At 45.4% G+C, this 25,511-nt stretch overlaps 2 protein-coding genes across 5 annotated transcripts in view; one reads left to right on the top strand and one right to left on the bottom strand.

The window, feature by feature from the left end:
- Positions 1–10,703: 10,703 nt before the first annotated feature.
- Positions 10,704–17,341, bottom strand: LOC146822156 (E3 ubiquitin-protein ligase TRIM39-like). Its single transcript, XM_085613275.1, has 2 exons — positions 16,811–17,341; positions 10,704–12,297 (listed from the first exon to the last, which is right to left on the bottom strand). The coding sequence occupies exons 1-2, from the start codon at positions 17,204–17,206 to the stop codon at positions 11,383–11,385; spliced, it is 1,311 nt and encodes a 436-aa protein (XP_085469401.1). The 5' UTR covers positions 17,207–17,341; the 3' UTR covers positions 10,704–11,382.
- Positions 17,342–17,796: 455 nt separating this feature from the next.
- DNAJC5G (DnaJ heat shock protein family (Hsp40) member C5 gamma) overlaps positions 17,797–25,511 on the top strand; it is a 158,562-nt gene continuing 150,847 nt past the window's right edge. The window contains exon 1 of one of the 4 annotated variants that reach the window (XM_085613276.1): positions 17,797–17,943. The gene's annotated coding sequence lies outside the window, so the exon portion shown is untranslated. The remainder of the gene's footprint in view (positions 17,944–25,511) is intronic. The other 3 variants (XM_085613279.1, XM_085613280.1, XM_085613277.1) reach the window with 3 other exon arrangements.

Raw genomic sequence — 25,511 nt, 5'->3', positions numbered from 1 at the left:
ATCCAAGCATAATCTAGAGAAGGCGCGTTTATTTGGACAGCCGTATAGGGAGTTCAACCCCTGATAAAGACATCCCCCGGTAAACGGGGTGGCCGGACAATCGCATGTCGAGAGATATATATATACACATCGCTTTAACAGCAGAATGCCGTACTTCGAGTCGGCTATCCCTGCTGTATTATTTCACCCGGTCAGCGCGCCGCTAGATGCCATGATCACGCTGGAACATTGTACTCTCTGTTGGGGCTCCCTATCCTTAACAACAGTCGTTACGCCCATTCCTAAGGCTCAACATGCTCTTGAGGAGCTCCCCAAACTTATTCCATAGACACCCCCCTTTCCAGGTCCCGCCACAGCCCTCACGGGCAAGTAATGTTCTCTTCCACACGCTGCCTCACCTCCGCCTGCAACAAATGGTCGACCACGAAAAGGAGGAAACCCTGCCCCGGAAGTGCTCTCTAAGACCACGAGCGCAGACAGGCGTACAACTTCCGGTTGCAGAGGTGATCTCCTGCGCGCTCATGGACAGATTATTAAAAGTATTTTAGAAAACCGTACTAGCATCTGTGGCCTTCATGCATTGGCATCAGAAATAGAAACCTCCGTAAGATTTGTGCCACAGTCAAGCAATTTTGAAATATTTGCGAAGGCATAACAAATGCTGCGTGTGATATTGAAATGAACTTTTCGGGGCCAGTCATTTTGCTTTGATGTCTGTGGCTATCGTTTAGTGTGTTACCACGCTTGTGAGGCAGAGCAAAAGGCACACCACCGCCTTTCTCCGAGGCACAGCAGAAAATGCCTCGGAGAAAGGGAGTGTCCTTTTCGGATTTGGGGGCGTGTTTTGCTGTGGTCTCCTCCCTGAGACTTCTCGCAAAAAACACGCCCCCCGATCCGAAAAGGACGGGGCATAATCGGAGTGACTGGACCTCTTCTCCAGTGGCTGGCCAGCATTTAAGAGGCCAGCCAATGGAGAACAGGAGAGAAAAGGGGCGGGTGCAAGCCCCTCTTCTCAAACTCATTAAATCTCGCGAGCGAGACTGCGCAAGCGCAGCCTTCGCTAGCCGAGACCTAAAAAGGGGGGAAGGAGGAGGCCGAATGGTTCAGTCCAGTTTGACCTATACTTCCTACCAAAAGGATGAGAGGTAATATGATCATCATTTACTTTGTACAGTAAAGAATATGAATTACAACAATTTTAGCCCATAATTTCCAATTTGGACAGGATAATTCTTTATTCTTTTCACACAGTCAATAACCTCCTTTGCCAGGTATACAGACGCAGCCAACACGTTTCGCCCATAAACAAGGGCTTCTTCAAGGCACTCTAGCAAACGAGTAAGAATCAATCCGCAGAGAACTCACCGAAATCCCTAACGACTCCACAATTCTTCCATAGCCTTTTCATTAAAGCGTCCTGTGGTTGTACACGTATAAGTACTCTTTTCTTGATTAGGTACAGCAACACCAAACATTCAATTGAATTAGAGCATCACATAGGAAGACAGCCATAGTCCCAATAGTAGTAGTCAAGTATCATCTAGCAGATTTCATCAACCAGAAGCCATCCGGCCCGTCACTTTACGTTACATTCACGCCATGCACTATGGCGGTCCTCCTATAGGAGGATGAAGAATTGTTTATGGGCGAAACATGTTGCCTGTATGCCTGGCAAAGGAGGCTACTGAAAAACGAAAAGAATAAATAAGTATCCTGTTCAATTTGGGAATTATGAACTAAAATTGCTGGAATTCATATTATTTACTGTACAAAATGAATCATGATCAAATTGCCTCTCATCCTTTTGGTATGATTGTTTCTCATTTACGACCATGTGGAAGGTGGTCATTTGAGGTGGGCAATATCACTAGTCAAACTTGTTACTTGTTTGTGACTATACTGGGTGGTACAGTAACTTTTAACTATCTGCCACTCTGTCTCCAGTTCATCTACACTTCCTGCCTGCTAAACCCAAGAAGACTAAAATAACACCACAACTGAAGAAAGAAACCGCTTTGAAAGTTTCCTTGCAGCACAGCTGTATAGGTTTAACTGCTATCTTACAATATATGCAAGCATTCAGCTTCCTGCATTCGTCCGTTTCCTCCCGATTGGACTGTGGTATACAGCTTGATAGTTTAAAGAAGGCGTCATGGCTGCTACCACCTGGTTCACATCTTGCAAACTTCATTTAATATCGATCAATATTTCAAACTGGTTGTTTACGTACTTTTAAAGGACGACACCACACAAACTACAAACACAAACTAGTAACAGGCCAGGTTTTTGCAAAATACATTTTTATTAATTACAGGATTATATAAAATACATACTTGTTACTAAAACATAGCCATAAAAAAAACACCACAACAGAAATTTGATGGCAAAAGAAGGTAGAAGTATAGCAGCCGTTAAGAAGAAAGAGAAACAGGTACACTGATGCAACCCACCAATATAATTAAAAGAGCAAAAGAATGGACCAAGTAAGCAAAGAAATCTTACTAATTGGTGCGGATACTGGTTTACTTCTCTCAGCAATCTTGGCCGATGAAACATTGAGACCAGAGTAAAAACAAACCCTGCAGGATGTGTGTAAAAAAACATTGAAAAGCCACCAGGGAATCTATGAGCTAAATAAGTCACAGGACAAACAGTGGAAAAGGTGATATGGCTTCACAGGGCAAAAACAAATCTAAGATGACAAGGGAAGCAGGTAATTTTGAAGCAAAGTATGGTGCGTGAATCATATCCTTTTACGTTGGTGCATGGTTACTTAAATTTGAACCCCCTGTTGAGGGGGAAATATTTTCTCATGTAGATGGCATACAAGCAGCATGGTTGGGTATTAGATATGACAACCTTAGGAGGATTGGGGAGGTGTTGCTCTAGGTGTTGAGCAGTATGTGATGCACGAGTCGGATGCGGTGTACAATTGAGGTTTCTTCTTCATAATGTTGTGTTCAAGGTCCACCCCAGGAAGAATTAAAAAAGCCTATGCTTGTGGACACTCTGGTCTGGTGGTCTGTGAAATTTGACAGCCTTCCATGTTATTTGGCTGGGGAAAGTTTCTCAACCCATGTTACTTAGTTGTGTTGCCAAGTACTGCCAATAATTATTCGAGGCTCGCCCGCGCAAATTACATCCCAGTAGTGACTGCTGCAGATGTTTTTGAAAAATATGATCAAATTCCTAATAAATTATATTTATAATTTGGAATGGCAAATAGGCTACACAGATCCTTAATCTCTTGCATTCCGCAAGGAGCAGCAGGCGTAGGCGCTGATCGCCGAAGTGTCCAGCCAAAGTTTGCTGTGCCCTACCCCCTCATGCAAAGGGGGAAGCAGAGCCCCTCAGCCAGGGAACCAAGAAATTATATGTTTCAGTAATAAAGGGCAAGGAATAGGACAGTCAGTGCAAATGCATGCACTGTTATGGAACACTTCTGACCAGTAAAAAAAAGTACTTTAAATAAGGTGAGCAGAAGAAAGACATTAAGCAAGGAAGCAGTACTCGGGCATGGACATGCCAAATACAAGAATTTAATTAGAGCCAGCATGCACTAACCAAAGAAGAGCAAGCAGATGAGCATTATGAAGACATTAAATGATAAGCAACGGGCAGCCTTTCAGCAAACAAAAGGTCTTGTAAGCAATGGGGTGTGCATGGTCTCATGCAAGACTTTAAAGCCACAGCCAATATCACTATTATACCACAAAACAATGACATTTGACACAGAAAGACAGCACACAAGGCTAAAACATATTGGGAAAGCCACTAGTTCTCTAGTAGGAAAGGAGAGCATATGGTGTTATCAATGTCTTTTAGAAATGTTTCACAGCAGCATGGATGAAAGTTAGGGGGGAAAAAGTACTATGATGCGGCCAGCACTGGCCAGGTCATATCCCTTTTTAGGTCACGCAGACCTGCGTTGCAGCGCACATGCGCGGTTCGTTCTGCATGACTTTTTTTAATCGAGGAGTTTTCAGAAGTGGGATTGAACCCCGGCCCATCATTCTTATTGGCGTCATCATTTATGCTAAACGGTGGCCTCCGATTGAAAATGAGGCTTTATTACCGCCCTGTATCCTTCTCCCACGGCCCATCCGGACTGAATCGTGTACTTGCGGCGTGACATGGTGGGCTTTATCTGGTGGGTGAGCACTATTTTATTGAAACACTGATCGGGACAATGGCGGCTGCAGCGGTATGCGTTCGGAATTGTATGTTTAAAGCTGTAATTAGTGTTGTGTGCGGCGCCGGCGTCTCACTGGACACTGCTGAGCTTTTTCCCCGCCAGAAGCTTTTTGTCACTCAGAAGCTCAGTACTTCGTTCTCCGGTATGTTTTCCTTTTTAGCCACAACAAGCAGCATACACCAGCCAGCTCGCTTGCTGCAACCTACTTCCCGCACAAAAAGTTGAGGCTCACACCATAACAGCCACCTTTTCCTATATTCACCATAACGTGTTTGGTCTTGGGACCTATGCATTTTATAATCACTTTATCTTTAAATGCAGCTAAACACTATCTCAGACCCAGAAGGCGCTTCATGGGGAGGAGCGGGTGTAGGAAGGGGGAATCTGACTGCATGGTGAGCCCCACTTTTTGCCTGGTGTTTTGCTGGTTTTCGACTTCGTTTGACTGGGACCCTGCTAATCAGGACCCCAATCTATCTGCTTTCTCCCTAAAATGGATTGCATGTACTTTAGGTACACCACAGATTAAATTCTGGGGTACAAGTCCCTAGTATATGGTATATTATATACCCAGGGCACAGGTACCCCAGAGGCCTCTCAAGGGCTGCAGCATGGATGATGCCACCCCTGGGAGACCATTCAAAATGACACAACAGGTCTGCTTCAGCAGCCTGTGTAAGGTGGTGTATGCACCCCTTAGATATAGGTTCCTTATATCTATCCATATCACTGCACATATAAACCTATCAGTCACCCCTATGGCAGGCCTTAATCCAGAAGGCAGGGTGCTGGGTCTTATGTGAGAGGGACAATACGTTTCCTGTCACAGGGAGGTGTGACCACCTCCCAGACAAGCTTTAGTGTATTGGGGCTGGGTGGGGGCACTCCAAGAGTGCTTTGAAGTCTGCACTGGGGGGCACATTTGGTGTCCCTGTGCATAGTCCAGCTCAAACCGGCCCCTGCTCTGGTGCGAAAATGGACAAAGGGAAATGGGTGTAGCCACCCCTCTGTCCTGACCCTTCCATAAGTGGGTCCCTAGAGTTTGTCCCACCCGTTCCTTGGGTATAAAGTAGGAACACCTGGCTACAGGACTTTAGATTTACTTGGACGAAACTCTGCTACAGAATCCCAGAACTTTAACTATCTACACAATGTTGGATGACCGAAGAATGTTCCTTGGAGTAAAGGAGTTACTGCCCAGCAAGGCAGGCACCAAAGATGCATCTGTCCGGTTTGCAACTACGCAGCTCCTGAAGGACTCTGAAAAATTTGCAACACAGGAGGTGGGTTTCCAAGCTTCCCCGAGGCCAATCCGTACTCTCAGCAAATCTGAGATCAAAAGCCCTCGTGGGGACCATGCAACCCGAACCCCTGCACACCGTGCACGTTTGCAATAGCATATGCTTTTTGGCGATTCCTGAGGCTGTGCTTTGGGCTACTTTTAGTCCAGACCCCGAGCAGTGATTCCACCGATTACTTGCCTACACTAGAGTGTCCCGTGGGCTGGTATTGAGTGATTCCTCTCGAGGTCCCTTCGTGATCCCTTGTCCGTCGACTTGTGGGTCCCTGAGAAGGGTGCTTTAACTTTCAGTGGGCTTTACTGGTTGCTCCAGACGTGCCCCGACTCTCCATCGCTTGGGGAGTGCACAGGACCTTGCTGGTCCACACCGAAGCCTTTTTACTCTCACCGCGTGAGTTGCCAAGGCTTGTTGGTCTCCAATCCAGACACCGAACCCCCCAGCAAGTGACATCCTTCGTGGGACAGCTCGCCTGCGGTCGTCATCGACGTCTCCTGGTCCCCGTGGCAGTGGAGTCAAGCTTCACCTCATCGCACCTGAAACACCAGACATCAGTGGGCATTCATCTATCCCCTGGCAAGTGACCCAGACTATGTCCCCTCTGCTTTAAGGTTCATCTCATCTTCGATCCAGGCTTGGATCGCACCGGACACTTTCCCTTTCCACGGCAGCAGCACGTTGCAGCAACTCGCCACTGAAAACAGCGAAGATTCCCGACACAATTTGACACCTATGCACCCGGCTTCCCTGGGTAAGGTAACACGAGTACTCAGGTGCTCACATGGGTGCTGGCCTTAGAACCTTTTGAGTCTAAAAATGTTTGCTCCATGTCCTCTTCTAAGTGTCCTTATTATGTAAAATTCCAACTGCGACTTTCCCATAGGATTGTACGGCGCTCGCGGCTGTGTTCTCACACTGCACGCCTCCCCCGTGGGTCCCCTGTGTCACTACCTTAGATGGTTCCTTGGGGTCCCAGCGACTCTACATGCTCTAGGCACCATTTCTAGTCAAGTCGTAGTTCTTATACCACTTTCTTAATATATGGTTTGGTCTCCCCCTGGGCCCCTTTGTATATTGTGCTATTTACTGTGGTTTTACAACTATAATATTGTGTGCCTTGCTCTCTAATCTCATAAAGAGGTTAATAGAGAGTGTTTATTAATAAATACACATGTAAATATATATATATACACATACACCCCCCCCCCCCTTGTGTGGTTCTCCTTTCATTTGGTCATTCAGGAGGTTATAATCTGGTAAACCAAGCTGCTTTACATTCCTTCTAGACTTAGCCTGAAGGCTGCTCTCCATAGCTACCACTAGGATAGCTTTCAATAAAGGGTGTCTTTAACCTAATCATCAATAAGGGTTGTTTGGACTGGGGCAAGATGCCCACTATAACTAGTGGACAGCATATAACAGGCCAACTTCTCACAGCAGGGGGGGGGTATCTTTAGGCAGCTGCGGGCACCAGCACCCTCTCTCGGGCAGGGGACTAGCGCCTCTCCCCGCCCGGCCCCCTCTGTGTGCTCAGCTCGCACATGACTATTATCAGCCTGTCTTCATCAGGGGTGCTTTCTAGGTCTAAAGTGTGTGTGAGCCACGCCAAGGAGGCCCGCTCGGCAGCAGAGAGCCTGGCGCCAGGCAGCCCCCTTTGTTTATCTGACTGCGACTTATCAAGGCGATCGCCGCCTGGCTGCCCGGTCTCCAACCCCCAGCGCAAAGACTATCAGCTCGCCTCCAAAGAATGCCCCTGTTATAACAGCCTCCAATCGCGTGCTCCCATTGCTCGGCCTCACCCTCCTCTCTCGTTCCACAGTCCCCTCCTCCTCCTTACTGCAGATACCCCATGGACTTTTTAAAACCAACTGGTGAGTGCAATTTGTTCATTTTTATTTGGTTTAACTTCTCTTTTCAATAATGTTTGCCTTAGTTCGGAAGTCCCTGGTGGAAGAAATGAACATGGCTTTGTTAACTTTCCTGTACCGTTTATTTATTTTTTTAAAGGGTCTTCTTACTACGCTGCGGTTTTTTGGCGATTGAGCCCCCTCGATGACACTAATAATGCATGGTCGTTTAGGTTTTAGCTCTGTTTAGCAGTATATTGTGGCCATCTGTTGCATCCATTTAGCAGCTGGGGAGGGGAGATCCGAATTTACTCTCAGCCTGCGTCTTGTCTCGCCTATTAAGGTTCCCAACATATTTTCTTATGTACATTAAGCACAATAATACTCATTTTTGGCTCATGCGCATTTCAGAAGAAGCGAGTTCTGTATAGCACATGCCCCTCTCCTTGACCATAAAGAGCCTCTCAAGTCCAGACAGCACCCATTCTCATGAGGATCTCTCATTCTGTTGTGTTTTGATTTTCCCTTTGCATTCTGGGACTTGTAGTTTTAATTTCCCATTAGTGTCTATATGTCAACGATCAAAGGATAGAAATGGGACTGTGTATGTCATGCACGCCTGCTACAAAAACAACTTGGGGGGGGGGGGGGGGGGGGAGAATCTACAAACAGCCCCCGCACCACACTTCCCCAAAAATCCAGGGTCTTGCTTTGTAAACGTGACATTATTGCATACAGCAATGTTTTTGTTTCAGGGGAGTGCGTCCTGTGCCCACCGCCTCTCAACCAGTTAAAGGTCCCAGGAAGTCACTCTGATCAGATCTATATGAATGGATGAGACAAGAATGCTATTCACGATGTGTGACTCGGGCGAAGACCCGCTCTGCTTTTCGCCTACCTAAAGTCACTGTAAAGTTCTAACTAACTGAGCAATTAACTCCGCTGCCGGAGTTTGTGGAGATTTGTTAATACATAGCGGAGTCAGTTACTAAACTGCACCCACAAAAGCTTTGATAAAGCAACTTTACATGCTAAAAAGTATCTAACCAATTCACAAAAGTGAACTTTGAAAATGAAAAATACTAGGCAATGAGAGAGGTGATGAAATTGGGCCCCCCCCCCCTAACCTAGGGGAGGGGGCGGGGGGGGGGGGGGAGGACCAAGCAGATGCCTTGAACACATCATATCATTTCGCTTTATGCAGACATCATCCTGTACCTAGCAAGACCATACCATTCCATGGCCAGAGTCCTCTATATTTGTGAGTTTTTCTGGAGTGACTCAGGACATACAATCAATTGGACCAAAACCAGTGGTTTTCCCATTATCGGGCGCACGCCAAGGACACCAACACAATGCGCTGCCCCAGCGGTGGAAGAGGGATCCAAGTGTGTGTATACATATATACACACACACACACACACACACACCCCCCCCCCCCCCCCACAGGAAGTTTCTGAAGAAGAGCCTTGAGTCCCAGATATAGATCGGCTGAGTGCAGACGTACGCCACTGGCCATTGTCTCTAAAGGGCAGAGAGGCCATTTTTAAAAGGATGGCCCTGCCGCGCCTCTTGTATGTTCTCCAAAACATACCCTGTCCAGTTCCCCCGGCAGTTTTTAAAAGAATAGCCCAGGAAGTTAGACCACTTCTGTGGCAGGGTGGCCCTCCCAGAAAAGCACTCCATAACTACAAAAGGGAGTGTACGATGGTGCTGGTCCCGGACATTGGACTACTACTGGGCCTCGCAGCTGCTGGTCATAAATGACTTTGTGTACGCAGAAGTGCACGAGCCGGCTTATAAGTGGACAGAGCGAGTATGCCAAGTGGAATCTGCAAACCACTTTCATACTCCCAGAAAGCTCGCCTGGAATAGTCGACACAATGGGGCGGTAGTGGGGTGCTGGAGTGAGGCTAACAGATCCTGGGATGGACAGAGTAATTGGCTAGTCAGACTCCGCTGTGGTCAGGGGACACATTGAAAGAAGTAGCCCCCCCCCCCCCTTTACAGGCTTTCAAGGGTTGAAACAGATAGGCATCAAGTACCTGGGAGACGTGTGGAGGGGACAGGATCCTATCGCCTTTGACGATCTCGGCAGGAATACCATCAGACACAGAGATATCACTACCTAAGATTGATGCACACCTTGCAGCGATGTATCAAACATGGTACCCCCGTTCCAGATCAATCCCAGCATGGATTGACGACCTCAGGAACATAGATGAGGAAGAATGGCTAGAGGCAATACAAAGCCCAAGAGTGGTTGCAATCCAAACAAGATTTAGACTGGTGCAACTTAAGATTCTGCACCATACCTACTATCCATGCACACACTTATGTAAGAGGGGTAAAGCACACACCACGCTTTGCGTTAGGGGTGGCCAACGGTTGGGGACTTTCTTCCATATCCTATGGGAATGCCAGGAGATTGCCCGATTTTGGCAGAAGGTCACAGAAGTAATGTCTAGGGTATCAGGAGTGACGGTCCCAATGGACACCAAATGGCTTCTCCCGATGATTAAGGGAGACCTTGCCCTGCCAAGACACGTGGGAATATGGTTGTTCCTAGTAGCAGAAATATGGCAATCATGGCACCAATATAGAGCAACATTGGGTGATGAGTAGGCTATGTCTTGATATAAGAGTGGAGGGGGAATTTTGGACAGGTTATCTCGCCTTCTGTCTGTGGATGTAGTCTGTTGTCAACCTGTGCCTTTAAAGCTACTGAAGGTATGTGCCTCCCTGCCTATCCCTTATGGAATAGCTGTGATGTTGGGGCTGTACCATGTAAGACTGCATGTGATAGATGTAAAGTATGGTCTTTTTTGTTTGAGCAATGCTAATAAAGAATTTTATTTTTAAACGCATGAATTCTCATTGAGTGCTTATTGCTAAAGAAATAAAGAATGCTTTGAATGGCAAGTAATGGAACCAGAGATGCCTGCCAATCAAAGCGATGCTAAAGAAGGAATGGTCCATGGGATGCCTAAGTACAAGTTTGACAAGCTGGGGCACCAATAAGAAGCAGGCAAATGATAGTGGCTATGAAAGCCAAACAATGATCACTATAGGCGAACTCCAAGCCCATCTATGTTCACACTAAGCCCCAATACAGCTCGCAACAGACAGTACATGCATTGTCTAGACACTGGACGCAAAAACTTCACATATTAACTCCAAACACAATGGCAGCAACTTTGATGCTCACGATAAACTTCTAGGGTGAACCTTTTGTGAGAAAGAACAGGGTTACTGAAAATGCTTATTTGGGAAATAAAGTCAATTTGTTGATCCTCTGACGTGTATCTGCACTTTCCACTGAGGGGCCCCATTAAAGTGTTACATTGAGAACAGTATACTCTCTTTAAGAGAACATTTTAAAATGTTTATTAGATTTATAAAAACATGGTTTACTGGAACATACAATCCATTTTCTCCAATATGATTTCAATCAATCTACACACATTAATTCTTACGTAGATTCCCAGCAGAACTGAGCACTAAAAAAAGCCTTACACGGGTATTTGTTTACATAACAGGCTTTTACCCAACAACTAAGTCCACCCTCCTCCAAAAAAATAAACTTACACACACATCCGTCCTGGGGGGGGGGGGGGGTGGGGGGGGGAGGAGAAGGAGTGTTACGCCAAAAGTAAAAGCCATCTACAGACATGGATTCTACTTTAGAATATACCACAGGAAAATCCTGCAGGTTGTAAGCACTTTGGTCACACAAGCAAGTAAAATGGATAGAATACAAAACAGATATAAAGGAGAAAGTAATTGTTTTGCCTTTTTTAAAGTTTTCCCCTTTGAAGTGGTCACATGGCTCAACAAGACAAGTACTCGCCGCTAACACGTAGGTACGAATTCGGGTCAAAGGACTGATTGTATCCAAAAACTTTCACCCCGTTATTTCCTCGGTGTACTTAGCAAATGCTTTAATAGAAAAAAGGCACATTAAAAATTCATTCAAGAGATAAACAAGCCAGATATACATGAAAATTAAATTAGATAAAGATACTGAAAGGGGCTGCACTGTCTATAAAAGGCGTAGATCACTATCTTCCCAGAGAAGGAATAAAGGGAAGACCGTGCCTGTGAAGGAGGCATTGAAGAACGTGTAGATGTGCTCCATGGTGTCAGGATTGAATACAGAAAGTCTGCCATGCATGTAGTCAAGATACACTCCCAGCTTACTTGGATTGTCACGCAGAGACAACGCTGTTATTTTAGGGTAAGTGTGAGCCAAATAGTCCCCGTCATTGTTTCCCACAACCCAGACTCCATTTTTCGGTGGCCATGCGAATCCTTTCTCCCTGCTCACAGACTCTCCCATTACCCCCACAAGCCACCCACTTCCATCCTTCAGCACTTCCACCTCCCAGTAATGCCTCCCTGATGTGAACCCGTTGACCCCGAGCACACAGGGGTAGTTGGTGAATCTCTTGGGTGTGTTTGGTATGGGCAGTTCTTGTGTGGTCCTTCGCACACGCTTCCGTCCCTCCGACAGCACAAGAAAGCGATAAGCGGATCGGGCATCAAAGGTGACCACACCTTTGTAACACTTCACCTCCAGTTTCAGATTCTGAAACACCACCTCCCTGCACCGCTTCAGGGTTCCTTTGATATCCCTCAGGAGCTCCCATGCTGGCTCTTTACACTTCTTCTCCAGCTCCAAAATTAGGGTACTGAGGGAGGCAGCCTGATTAGATAGCTTCACCATGTTTGTACTCTCTACCTGGGTCAGAACTCGGTCTATGTCTGCCATGATCCACTGTAGTTTCTGCTCTTTGTCTTTCAGGAGGAAACGGAGGCCCTCAATCTCAGACACGATGTCCAGCTTGCTGACTTCCAGCTTCTTCATCTGGGCTTTATATTGTTCGCCGTTGCGTTTAGCCTCCAGCAGGCCTTCCATCTCTTCTGACAGAGGACCCAACCATCCTTCAAGTATTTCCTTGTAGAAAAGTAAACACAGTTAAATAGTGTATACACTTTATTCAAGAGAATGTAGCAGATGCGTCCCTTTTGTTCAGTTCAGCGATCCGCTTTTTTGTTGGAGTAGTACAAATTGGACCATTGGTGCTCTTCTGATGCACGGAAATATTTTCAAGAGCTCTAGTAGTTTAAATAATTACATGCAATAAAGTGTAAAAAAATACCCTTTTGACAGCAGGTGCACTGTTGGCGAATATTTAAATAAGAAACAAAAACAGCATTATAAGGAGGCGGATCACATGTAAGGGGAAAAGTAACACTATTGTTTGTTGGAGCCACAGCCCAAATGCATATCAAATGACTGGAATCGGACTTCCAGTAGGAAGAATGCTTGCAAACATCAAAAAGACAGAACCCTAGCGATAAGGAGACCTCAATGCTGCACTGAAACTGGAACCTAGTACAAGTCTAACAAGAGCCACACCATTTCCAATTAGCCAAGAAATGAAAGAGGTCAGGTACACTATGTCAGATAAAGCACTGAAACTAGAAGACTGCATTAAAGATGTGACAAATGGTCCGTATCATATTGTATAGCACTTACTCCCGATTATATTCTACGAAAAGAAATGGATGGCGTGATGCATTATTGCTGCTTGGTGAAGTTAAAAATCACTTAACTAATGTAAGATGTAGTCATTTGCTGTGTTAATTACACAGGACTAGACCATTGGCTGCTTATCAGATTATATGACAATATGAAGATCTGAGCTTTTATTTATACAAAGCACTGTAATGAAAAGCTGACCAAAAGCATATATATATATCTCCACAAAAAAGTTACTCTGCATTAGAGGGCCTCTCACGTTGTGGCAATGAATTCCTCTCTTGCTGGCAGAAGGAAGGTTCGTAAACATTGTCCTTACAAGCATATTTATTCAGCTTTGCCTTAAAAACCAAACATGTTTCGGGCAGCATTTCCCTTGATCACTGGCAGCATGCACTATGCTAACATTGTGGATACTACATCTACCATGATGCCGAGTGAACTAGGGGCGTGTATTTAAATGAGGCGCAGGTGCGCTTTGAAATGTTTGCTGCTTCCTGAATTTGCCTTGGATTTTAAATGCCAGTGATAAAGGGAAATGCTGCCCGAAACATGTTTGGTTTTTAAGGCAAAGCTGAATAAATATGCTTGTAAGGACAATGTTTACGAGCCTTCCTTCTGCCAGCAAGAGAGGAATTCATTGCCACAACGTGAGAGGCCCTCTAATGCAGAGTAACTTTTTTGTGGATATATATATATATATATATATACACATATACACACACACACACATACATACACACACAGGAATTTTGTTTGGGTGTGGGATTAACAGGATAATGAACAGACCGCTAAAAAGGTCTCTAGGTGAGTCTTCAAATAAGTCTTTGGTCCTTCCACAGCAAGACAAATTAATAATTGGCAGCAAGTAACATGTTAAATGAAATTTGCTTAATTTAAAGTCTCCATCACTACTGTAATTTCGTATGCAACATAAGTTTAATATCTACATAGCACACAGAACGTGTTGCTTAGTTTCCATTCGCTTAAAATATATATTGATACTAAACTGCAGCCTAATTCTAGTGGCTATGACAGCCGTTAACTACATAAGAACAAGCATTTGCAATGCAATCGGTCTAGTCTTTGGGACCGTATATGTATTTAGCTATGCAGCACATTAGCCTGGGTGCTGAAACATCTACTGCTCTTTAAAATGGAGGGAAAGTAAGCACCAAACTGCAGAACACGCCAGGTATGGGAACACATTGAGAGAAATACTGCTCATCAGCAGCAAATTGTATTGTTCAAAGCTCTAATTTTAATATAAAAATCAACCCCTTCGGTAGTCACATCACTGAAAATACAATATTTGGGGGAAAAAATGTATTGTGCTCATTGAATACAAGTTTCTATGGTCTGGAATCTAGGGAATGCTAAAGTGATTCTGGTATTTTACTGACCACTACTGGTCTTTGTCTATCAAGACAGTTAAATAGAAGCAGTTGAACAGAAAAAAAAAAATCCATAAGCAAAGGTGGAAGCAGGCTGGTCCTAGGGTTGGTCTCCAGATCCCACAAAGTACATACAACAGATCTTCCAGACAGTGCAAGCGATGTCTACACTCGACCTAAAAAGGGGGTACCCTATGTGAACAATAGATGGGTCGCCGAGAACTTGGCAACAAAATAATGAAAGAAAAAAAATCCTCCTGACCTATATTTCTTTCTAGCGAGTCAATATATGTACTCTAATGCCTACTGAGAAATCTGATGCTAAAAGTCAACCAGGTAAATCATGCGCTCAACTTCATGTAACTGATTTAACGCTGCGAAAATACTTTTTCTGTCATCTCGTTAAATTTTATTAGCTAGCTCATCCTTAACGCATTGCTTATATTTTTGGTGTTCTACACCATAAGAAATGTTTGGAATTAAGGTTCTCTAGTGCATTCATTTTAATGTTTCTTATAAAACAATTACAACCAGAGAAAAGTAAAATCACAAATACTCACTGCATCCTGTCTTCCAAAGTGTTCAAAGAAAAAACAAACCATCTTGTCTCTGTCCCTTAGCAGCACTTCAGTTTAACTATCTCACTTTCAAAAGATAACATTTAACTTTGATGAAAATCTAGTGGAAATCCTAATTAAAACTATGTAAAGTGATTATGGTTATTAACTATTTAAAAAAGTACTTCGTTTGCTCCATAGATATTTACTGCAAGCCTTTATAAAGCACAGAAAAGCAGTCATGTGTGAATTCCTTTCTCATGACACTTGCTATGTTAAAAGGGGCTCCTAAAGTGCATGGATTTAGAGTAACATCTTCATGAAATGCATGAGACAGCTTTCTCGTAACCGCGTCGAGTCATTCTATAGTTAGTGGGCCATTAGATAAGACTGGATTACTCGAAGTAACTAACTATACCTAGGACTGCCCTCATACCTGGTCAATCACCTACCGTTGGTGCAGAGCGATGTCACTTGCATGATCTTGTGCCTTTCATCTGAAATACCAACACTGGCTCCCAGTCAGACAATGGTTTACGTTTAAAACCTACGTTTAGGTGGATTCTACTACACGGGTTTGAGCAGGACGTATTGTGGCGTACCAAGACCATAGTGTGTATTAGAGCCTACAGACAGCTCACCCTTGCATTGGTTAGTTTTCTTGGTCACTCATTTGCCCGCTTTTTAGTGCCGTAGCTCGCCAATCTATGGCTGTCCCTCCCGTGGAACATTGACTCTTTACCATCCCTTTGACTGGCTGGTATTTCTGCTTTCACTGCTTGCTTTTCAAGCTTAACTGTGTGCAAAGCACTCCATGAGGGAGTTTTTTTGCCGTTTCCAGTAAGTATGTCTCGCCTCCCGTAGCCCACCCTTCTGCACTTGCCTGTGCACTACCCTCACTGTATTTCTCCCCGTTTTCTCTCGCGCAGTCTAGTGTTTCTCCCATCCCTCCTACGGTTACTTGGAGGTCCAACCCCTGTTGCCTTCGCCTCCCCACTTGTGTTGTTCGCATGTTACCCAATGTGCCACCCAGTCCCCCATTGCATTCCGTTTCCCTCTCATAAGCTTTTCCTTCTTTTAGTTTACGAACAAACGCGGATCGGTAACAAAAAAAAAGCTAGCGTGAAGTGTAGCCAACGTGAAAAAAAGTAGTTGTGTTAGTTTATAGGAGTGATGCGAGCGCCAACGAAATAGTGGGGATGTCATTAACTTTAAGGAGCATCGCCAAAGCGGATCAGAATGGCTAAACACCATAGCCAATCGGTTAGAATGCCGAGGCTCATTGAGTTTGTCCGTGCTTCTCCCGTTTTTGGGCAGTCAGTTTGACTGCTTCCATTATTATTCAGAACATTTCTGCTGTATCAACGCGATATACTTCTCTCTCCAACAGCTAACTGCGTAGACAGTACACATGTTCAGCTCCATGGTTGTTTTAAAAGACCACTTTCTCCCCATTTGTGAGTGCGGAGACTTAACTGTAAGCCATTTGAGAATCGCAGGTGTCTAAGAGTTCTAGGGACATTTTCTCGTTTAAAACTTCTGTTAATTATTCCCATAAGAAGTCACATTTACATGTATAGTCGATTTATGTCGCTTCCCCGGAAGGATTGCAGTCACCTTGGTACCTACAAGTGTTGGAGACAAGTATAAAGGCATGGATCTTTAGGTGCGGCAGGGCGGGCTATCCAAGCACAGTGTAACAAGCATACAGTGCGGGATAGGACTAGGAATAAAAATATGTTGTCGTTTTACACTGCATGTAGTGCAGAGCAATCATTCACATCATTGCGGCACGTACACCAGTTGTCAGTCGTTTAATTAAAGGCTCGGATCATGACAGATGTACGTAACCTCTTAACAAGATAGATCTAAACAACCAAAGCGGTTGCACATTACTTTGGGGAGCCCAGCCTGCCTACGGCCCTCTCATACCTGCACTGGACACCCCTGGCCTGACACTACCACCTTCATTACCTTGTAGACCTTGGCCACCTCGCCCACAGGGCGCACACAATGAGACTGGTGCTCCCTGCACCGCACGCACCTCGCGCAGACCAGCGCCCGGTCCTCCTCGCAGAAGAGCTGCAACGGCTGCCCGTGTTTCTCGCAGCGGGCCTCCTCGGATATGGAGCGCCGCTTCACCATGTTCACAATGTTCCCGAGCTCCCAGTTGGGCCGCAGGTCTCTCTTGTATGACGCCCGCCGGCAGCGGGGGCAGGGGAGGCACCCGCCGGGGCCCTCCTCGCAGACCTCGACGCAAGAGCGGCAAAAGTTGTGCCCGCAGTCCACGGACACCGGATCCCGGAAAAAGTCCAGGCAGATGCAGCAAGTGACCTCGGCCTTCAGATCCGCGAAACCGTTGGACGCCATTGAGGCAGGAAGACGCCGGACTTAGAGGCAGAGACCCCTCGGTGTCTGCTCGAATCACTTCATACACGCGAGTTGCGCTTTGTTTATAAATTGGAGCTGCGAAGTCCTGCTCTCGCGAGACGCTAATGGGAAAACAAGCGCAACTTCCCTTGAAAAAAAGATTGACCTTTCGTTTAACACTCTTTCCCTAATCGTGTTTAAATCGACCAGCCATGATACGAGACGCTGACGCTGTAAGCCTGTCAGTCCTCTTTCTGTCTCAATCGGTTCTCTTTGCCGTCACTTTTTACCAGGCGGTACGCACCACAGTCCCTTTTATGCGTTCATAGTGTCTTGCTTAATTACCAAGGTTGCGCAATTGTAGTTGGGCGCCTGTCCTCTCTCGACGTCTATCGCCCCCTGCTTCACTTCACTGGCTTATGCTTCCACAGTCGCTTTAGCTCATGCTGGGTAGCGGGACTGTTGCTGTGCATACAGACGTATTGAGCGCACCCTGCCTGGCCCACGGTGTCAACCTGTCTGTGCGCAGGCGTAGTGAGCGTCCCCTGCCTGACTTACGTACCCTGTTATACTTCCGCAGTCCCTTCTTTAGCTCATGTCGGGCTGCGGGATCTGTCACTGTGCGCAGGCGCGGTGAACCAGTGCCGGAGCTCTCTGCTCTCTCGTAGCTTTCACCCGTGTCCGGGCGGAGCAGCCTTCGGGTAGGAAGGAGCCTAGGGTCCGCCGAGGGCACAGAGGTGAGTGTGGGGACCGGGACACCAGCGGCAGTGGGAGCACTGCGGTCAGGTCCTGGAGCTGGGGTCGGGCTGAAGGCATGGGGCTTTTGATGAGCTCTGCTCGGGGTAGTTTCCATGGGGTGGAGGGTCAGCCTGTGACCCTTCAGGGTTGCTGGTGCGTAGGCGCGAAGCTGAATAGACCCTGTCGTAACGGGTCTATTCACGGGTAGGATTTGTAAGTGTCAGCACCTCCCAGCCTCGGTGAAGGGTGACAGTCGATTCCGTGTACGTTGAGCAATGAGTTCTCAGGAAGTGTGTGCTCTTAGCTCTCGCTTTGACTGGCTAGTAGTAGTATCAGGTATGATTTTTTTCCCCTTTGAGTTGGAGAAGTGAAAGTAGTCGCTCTTCCCGTGAAAATCTTCTCGACCTTTCAAGAGCTGGCTACTGTCTTCTAACTTTCAGAAGTGTTATCTTAATGAATTTCGGGGCGGTGTGTAAGATCTATTTTGGGGCCCACTGTTCAGACCATAGTTGACATTTTCTACACAGTTTATGTAAATTTACGCCCACATGATGCCAAACATTACTGAATTATACTTTTAGAAATTGAATCATACTTAAATAACTAAAGTACCTCTTGCTCGGGGTCACAAAATCCTTAGAATGACACTGTGTAGAGAGAGAGGAAGAGTAAGAGGTAGAAGTAGGCAGGGGAGGGAGAGTGTTTGTGATAAGGCAATAGAAATAGACAGAGGTAAGTTGGAGAAAAAGATCACTTTCCCAGGGTGCCCTTTGGAAGGTAGGAGTCCTGGGTAATTGCCCACTTTGCCCAAGCCATACAACGTCTCTGTCTATTAAACTGGCAAAAAAGCAGCAGGATCTAAGGCAAGATTATTTTAAGGTATGTTCTTTTTAACATCAACAAGTACACCTGGTGTAACTAAAGGAGCAAATGATGGACGGAATGCTGAACAATGCAGATTCACCCCTACTCGCAAAGATCTGGTTTTAATCCATTGTTCCCAGGAACTTTGTTTCTGGTCCCAGGAGGACCTGGCCTGGCAGGTCGGGCTGGACTTTTCTCATGGGGAACTGGGTCACAACTGATTTGCATATGGCTGTGTCTAAACTGGAAAGGCGTGGCGTAAAAAACAATGGATTTAACCAAGATCTGTGACTGGGGGTAAATGTTTGATTAATTCAGCATTCTGTCCATCATCTGTTCTTTTTGCATAACGTAGATTTTTCTAATAAGTTATGATGGAAAGTCTTAATTTTATTAAAGACACGGAGGTGAGTATTATGCTTTCCAGTCTTGCTTTACAGGTATAGCAGCCAAGATAAAGAATACAAACTACAGTTCCCAACAGGCCAAGCACGAGACTGGCCAACGGGAAAACAACAGAGTCAACCAATGAACGGGCAGTCTACGATATAATAAAGGGCCAGACTGCGAACAGCCCTCTTTTCTTCAGCGAGCAAGTTAAGAAGAGTTCAAAAAGAGTGGAACAATAGCAAAAACGATGCATAAAGTCAAAGTCCAAGTAAACAAATCTTGACCAAAGTCCAACAACGAGGTCCTGGCGACGTCAGCAGCAACAGGGACAGTTGAACCAGATGGAACACCAAGATGAGAATCATTCCGAAGAGGACATCGAGGTAAATCATGAGGAAGCCGGTGGCAAGGCTGGAGTCCCTAAAGGGAGGGAAACAAACACAAGTTAGAAGTGTTGTGGTGGGATAATACTCGCCTCCGTGTCTTTATAATAAAATTAAGACTTTCCGTCATAACTTATTAGGAAAATCTACATTTTATGGCAAGACCGGAGGCTCATATTATGCTTGTTCAAAGCATGTTAAAAACAGAAGAAACAGCAGAAATGACAGGCTTGCAATAAAAAATACGAAAAACGTTATCATTAGACCAATCTGCTGATCTCGGAATATCCTCCAACCGGGAGCCGGCCCAAAAAGCTTTGGAAGCCATGGCTCCCCTGGCAGAATGGGCCCCAAAGACAGAAACGTCTATACCTGAAATTGACATAACCCAACGAGCCCAGCGGGCAAGGGTAGCAGAGGAGACAGGATTGTGAAGTTTTCGAAAGGAAATGAGGAGCTGAGAATGGGAGGACGTTCTGAGATCAAAGGTACGTTGTTCGTAAACTTTGAGGCATAAACCTACACACAGCTTAGGTTGGTCAGGAAAATAAGGATGAAAAACAGAATTCAAATTAGTTTTTGTACGTTTATTATTATGAAACAATACACCAGAAGCAGTGAATTGACGAGAGGACACATCCATTGCTTTGACATCAGAAACACATTTGATGGAAACCAGGCATAAGAGCATGGTAAGCTTAGCAGAAAGCATCTTTAAGAAAAGATCGGAATTGTCCAGCCAATCGATAAAGAGCTTAAGAACCAGGTTCACATCCCATAGTAGAGTATTTAGATAAAGGAGGTTTGGAAAATTTAACACCCTTGAAGTCGACAAATAAGGGGGTGTTCACCAACTGGCTTACCATCAATAGGCGGATGAGTGAGAGAAATAGCCGATCAGTAGAGGTTGACAGTCCTATAAGACTTACCTGAGCTGGCCTCAGAAGCTAAGAAGTTGACAATGTAAGTTAAAGACGCTGGAAAGAGATCGACACATTTTCCCAGACACCAGCTTGCCCATAAAGACCAAGCTGACTTGTAAGCTTTAGACGTTCCTGGGACCCAGGCCCTGCTGATGAAGAGAGAAGCCTCTTGCGAAATGCTGTTGACAGATGGGATAGACCTGTGATCATCCAAGCGGACAGAGTCAGTGTTGTCTAGAATCAGAGGATGAGGAAGTCCCGAAGGGTTCAAGAGAAGGCTGTTAAAAGAGGGAAGGAGTACCGGGAAATCCATCGCCATTTCCAGAAGAGATGGGATCCAGACCTGGGTTTCGCGAGAGTGGGTATATGGACGTTCGTTGCCGAGCTGCTTGAGCTAGCACCTGCTGATCATGAGAAAAGGAGGAAAGGCATAATCGAGGTGAGAAGACCAGTCCTGGAGAAAAGCGTCTGTCGCAAGAGCCGAAGGATCCAGCCGCCAACTGAAAAACTGAGGAAGTTGAGAATTGAAACGAGAGGCGAAGAGCTCGATATGTAAAGGGCCCCACTTTTGACAAAGAGAGTGAAAGACTGACGGAAGAAGCTTCCAATCGCTGCAATCGCGAAGGTAGCGAGAGTGCCAGTCTGCTATGGAATTGAGGTTGCCCGGAAGGCACTCTGCCCTGACCGAGATCTTGTTGAGGAGACAGAACTCCCAAAGACATTTTACTAACTCTGCGAGAGGTTTGGACTTGGTGCCACCGAGATGGTTGATGTAGCGCACCTCAGAAACATTGTCCATACGGAGAATGATACAGCAACGCACCCTGTTTTTGGCGAGGCTTCTGATCGCAAAGGAGCCGGCAAGCATCTCTGCACAATTTATGTGCAATCTCGACTCCTCTAGAGACCATGTACCTCCAGTCGATATCGTGCCACACCGGGCGCCCCAACCTGTCAAGCTTGCATCGGACTCTAACACAAGATCTGGGACTGAGGTGAAAATTGTTCTGCCGTTCCAGGCGTCTAAATGGTCTATCCACCATTGTAGTTCTGAATGGGATTCTTGATCTAAAGAAATGAGGTCGGAGTAAGCCAGGCCTCGACGCAGATGACGAATCTTTAAGCGCTGAAGAGCCCGATAGTGGAGAGGGCTGGGAAAGATAGCCTGGATACAGGCAGATAGCAGGCCTACGACCCTTGCAAGAGATCTGAGAGAAACGGAGTCGTGTCTGAGAACTTGGAAAACTTCCGACTTGAAGGTGGCAACCTTTGTTTGGGTAAGGTGAAGGGAAGCGGTGGAGGAGTCCACCAGAAAACCTAGGAAGTCCATTTTTTTTTTTTTTTTTTTGGGAAGGAACCAGCATAGACTTCTCGGGGTTTAGGAGAAAACCCAAGTCGGAAAGAAGAGACTGAGTAATCCTTAAGTGAGATAGAAGAGTTATTTTGTCCGGATGCATCAAGAGGATGTCGTCGAGATAAATTATCAAACGGATCCCTAGGGATCTCAAGTAAGTCACCACGGGTTTCATGATCTTGGTGAAACACCATGGGGCTGAAGACAGTCCGAAGGGGAGAGAGCAAAAATGGTAAGAGACTCCCAACCATTGAAATTGAAGACCTTTCCTGTGAGAATGGTGGATAGGAACTGTGAGATAGGCGTCCTGAAGATCTGGTCTGACCATCCAGTCGTTCAATCGAAGAGAATCGCGGAGATGAATGATGGTCTCCATTTTGAAGTGGCGATAGACCACAAACTGATTGAACCATTTGAGATTTATGACTTGACACATCTTTTTGTTTTTCTTTTGAACTAGAAAGATGGAGCTTAGGAAACCTGAGGGGTCTAGAGGTGCCACCTGAATGGCGTGTTTTTGGAGTAAGGGCTGAACCTCTGAAGAGATGAGAGTAGTAATTTCGCTTGAGAAGGCGAGAGGAGGGGGAACAACTGTATGGAAAGGAGGAGCGTAGAACTCTATAAGTTAGCCTTGGACGGATTTGAGGACCCAAGGATCTATAGTCAGAGACTGCCATTTTGCAAGAAATAATTTTAGACGACCCCCCACAGGAGGAACTGAAAGGCTTACCTTGTTGGAAGTTGTTTCTGAAGTTTTTCTGGCCACGGAAACCTCTGCCCCTTTGAGGATAGAACTGAGGCTTGAACTCCTGGTAGGTGTTGTTGGAATTGAAGGAACCCCTGGAGCCTTGATTGTGGAAAGAACGTCCAGCAAAGCGACTCCTGCCTCTGCTGGCTCTTCCAAAAACACATGCAGAGAAAACCTTTATCGACTCCTGGGCCTTGTCAATGGATACAAATGTCGAAACAAATTTACTTTGATCCTTTACGAGAGAATCTCCAAACAGGAGACCATCAGCTTTGACACCGGGATCTAAAGATGCCAAATTAGCTAATTTGGGGTCCAATTTGATCAAGAGTCCTTTACGACGTTCATGGGTGATGGTCGAATTGGCGTTACCCAAAAGACAAAAGGACCGCTGTACCCAAAGAGAAACTTCCTATGGGTCAAGGTCAGAGCCGTCCAAACGGGCGGACTCTGCTAGATCAAAAATACGGGCCAGAGGACCAATCACATCCAACAGTTTGTCATGGCAAGTAGACCAAGCCTTGTCCACACCCTTGCGTGGATCTTTTCCATACTTGAAAAAGAAGGTCAGTAGAGGCTGGTTAATGGTGGTAGTAGTAGAGGAAACATTAGAAGGGAGAGAAGTTTTGTGGCACTCAGATTTTAATTTCGAACAAACAGATTTATCTAGAGGCAGATGCATCCAGGCAGAAATATATTCGCCAACATGGGAAAGAGGAAACCATTCGGTGGAATTCGGATGGCGGATAGTAGCGGGGTCAAACATAGGGGTACCCTCTGCATCCAGAATAGGTTCAAAGGAAAAAGGGTCAGACTTTATTTTTTTTTTTTTTTTTTTTTTTTTTTTTTTTTAGGAGGACGAGGCTCATTGGCATCCAAAAGCATCAACAACATTATCATCAGCGTCACCCAAATCGTCGTCGGTGTCCAAAATATGAGAAAATACCAATTTCTCAGGTACCTCAGCATGTTTAGATTTTTCTTTTCGTTTGGTAAAAGAGACAGATAACCCCTCCTTGACAGGAGGCCTGGGAGGCACAGAGTCCTCAACCTTGCAAGAGGAAACCTCTTCCAAACCATGTGACGCAGAAACAGTAGTATTTTTTGAGCTGGGAAGTACTAGTTTTCTTTTTCTGCTATTCCCCGCAGACTGGGTCAAAGTTTTGGACATTAGTGACAGGAGAGAGTTCTCCATAGTTTTTGAAAAACGCTTCATGGAAGCCTCCACTGCATGCTCCACAGAATCCTTAATGAAAGAATTCAAATCTTTTTTGAATGCCTTCCCTTCCTCATTATTAAAATCGGAGCTTTGAGAGCTATTAAGCTCCATGGATAAAGCAGTAACAAAACCAGGCAATAAGGGGTTAAAAGAGAAAGAGGAGAAAGCCCTGCCCAGTGGGCGTATGAAGATAACTGGAATTACAAAACCCCTCCCAGGGGCGGGAACCAAAAAGCTAATGCTGAGGAGAGGAGACGAGACCAGAAGCGGAGCGGCGCACCGCAATGAAGAGCAGGAAATGGCTGCCGCGCCTGAAGGAAACTGGAACGGCGAAGGCTGGAGGAGAGAGACGCTTGATAGAGCTATGCGGGTAACAGAATAAGCGCAGCGCGCAACATGAAGTAGAAGCAGACTACAATAACACGTGAAATACACAAGTCAGCAATAGTAAATACACAGTAAAACAATATAATGAAGGGTACTTATCTTGACTGCGAGCAGCAAGAAAAGAGGGCTGATCACAGTCTGACCCTTCATTATATCGTAGACTGCCTTTTCATTGGCTGACTCTGTTGTTTTCCCGTTGGCCAGTCTCACGCTTGGCCTGTTGGGAACTGTAGTTTGTATTCTTTATCTTGGCTGCTATACCTATAAATGCAAGATTGGAAAGCATAATATGAGCCTCCGGTCTTGCCATAAAATTCTGGTCTGTAGGCAGCTTTGGCTGGCACTCCAGCCACACATTAAAAAAAAAAAAAAAAAATACCCTTGTATGTACACAGAAGGCATTTCAGTCAGAACCCCTTCATCTGTTCCATGCTGTAATGGGCCAACCCAACATCAGTCTATGGCATTTACACTTGCACAAGTACACGTCCTCTTAGAAAGTTGCCCACTTCAATGCCAGGACAGGTAGGCCAATCTCCGCTTTTAGTTCTGATTTTATTCATTTTTTTTTTTTGATCTAGTTTTTATAATGGGTCATATATCTTTTTTCCCCTCAAACTTAAATGCCACCTTTACACACCAGCAATTTAACTTTTACACTTTTAATGTGTATTGCTTTAGTTTGGGGAGAGACAGAGCACATTGTAGGCTTTTCAAGGAGAAACCTTATGGCTTTGCCAGCTCTTAATTGGCTGTAAATATGAGACATAGTGGGGCTATGGGTCAACCCGCTTCATTTGTTGGTCTTATAAACTGTCAGTAATACGCTAATTCCATCCACTGAAGTATACATTTTGGGGCCGTGGATCGGACGACTTCAGCTATCTACCTTCTTGAACTGTGAATGGTGGCTTTTTCTCTGATTACACATTGACCTAAAAGAAGTGTGCTTCAGCCCCAGAGCTTTTGGGCTTGGCCTTTTACTCTATAGAAAATATCTAGGTGAGCATACGTTGTCTCACTTTGCAAGCCTAGTCCCTGGGGGTACTAAGTACATTAAAGCCTCCCTTTTTTATTTTTTTGTTGTAAAAAGGTATTTGTATTTTTCATCGACTAGAAAGGGTTAGAACTGGATTGGAACATCCATGCGTCTGTTTAATTTATTCCTGGATGAATTTTCTGCAGCCCCTATGGTTTCTCTGCTTCATTCTAGTATGGGTGAGATTTTTAAGGTTACCACTTAAGTCCCCATCTAATGTAAGCATCTTACACTGAAATAAAAAAAAGCAACATAATAGA

This window comes from Triturus cristatus, chromosome 6, assembly GCF_964204655.1.
Source record: "Triturus cristatus chromosome 6, aTriCri1.1, whole genome shotgun sequence".
Taxonomy (NCBI): Eukaryota; Metazoa; Chordata; class Amphibia; order Caudata; family Salamandridae; genus Triturus; species Triturus cristatus.
The sequence above is the reverse complement of the archived record's forward strand: the minus strand, read 5'-3'. Positions and strand labels throughout refer to the sequence as shown.

What these genes read in the sequence shown, in the direction of transcription:
- LOC146822156 (XM_085613275.1), bottom strand. Translation starts at nt 17,206, where the DNA reads ATGGCGTCCAACGGTTTCGCGGATCTGAAGGCCGAGGTCACTTGCTGC. An exon ending in AGGTGGCCAAGGTCTACAAG is followed by an intron (nt 12,298 to 16,810) that starts GTAATGAAGGTG and finishes CTTTTCTACAAG; the next exon opens with GAAATACTTGAAGGATGGTT.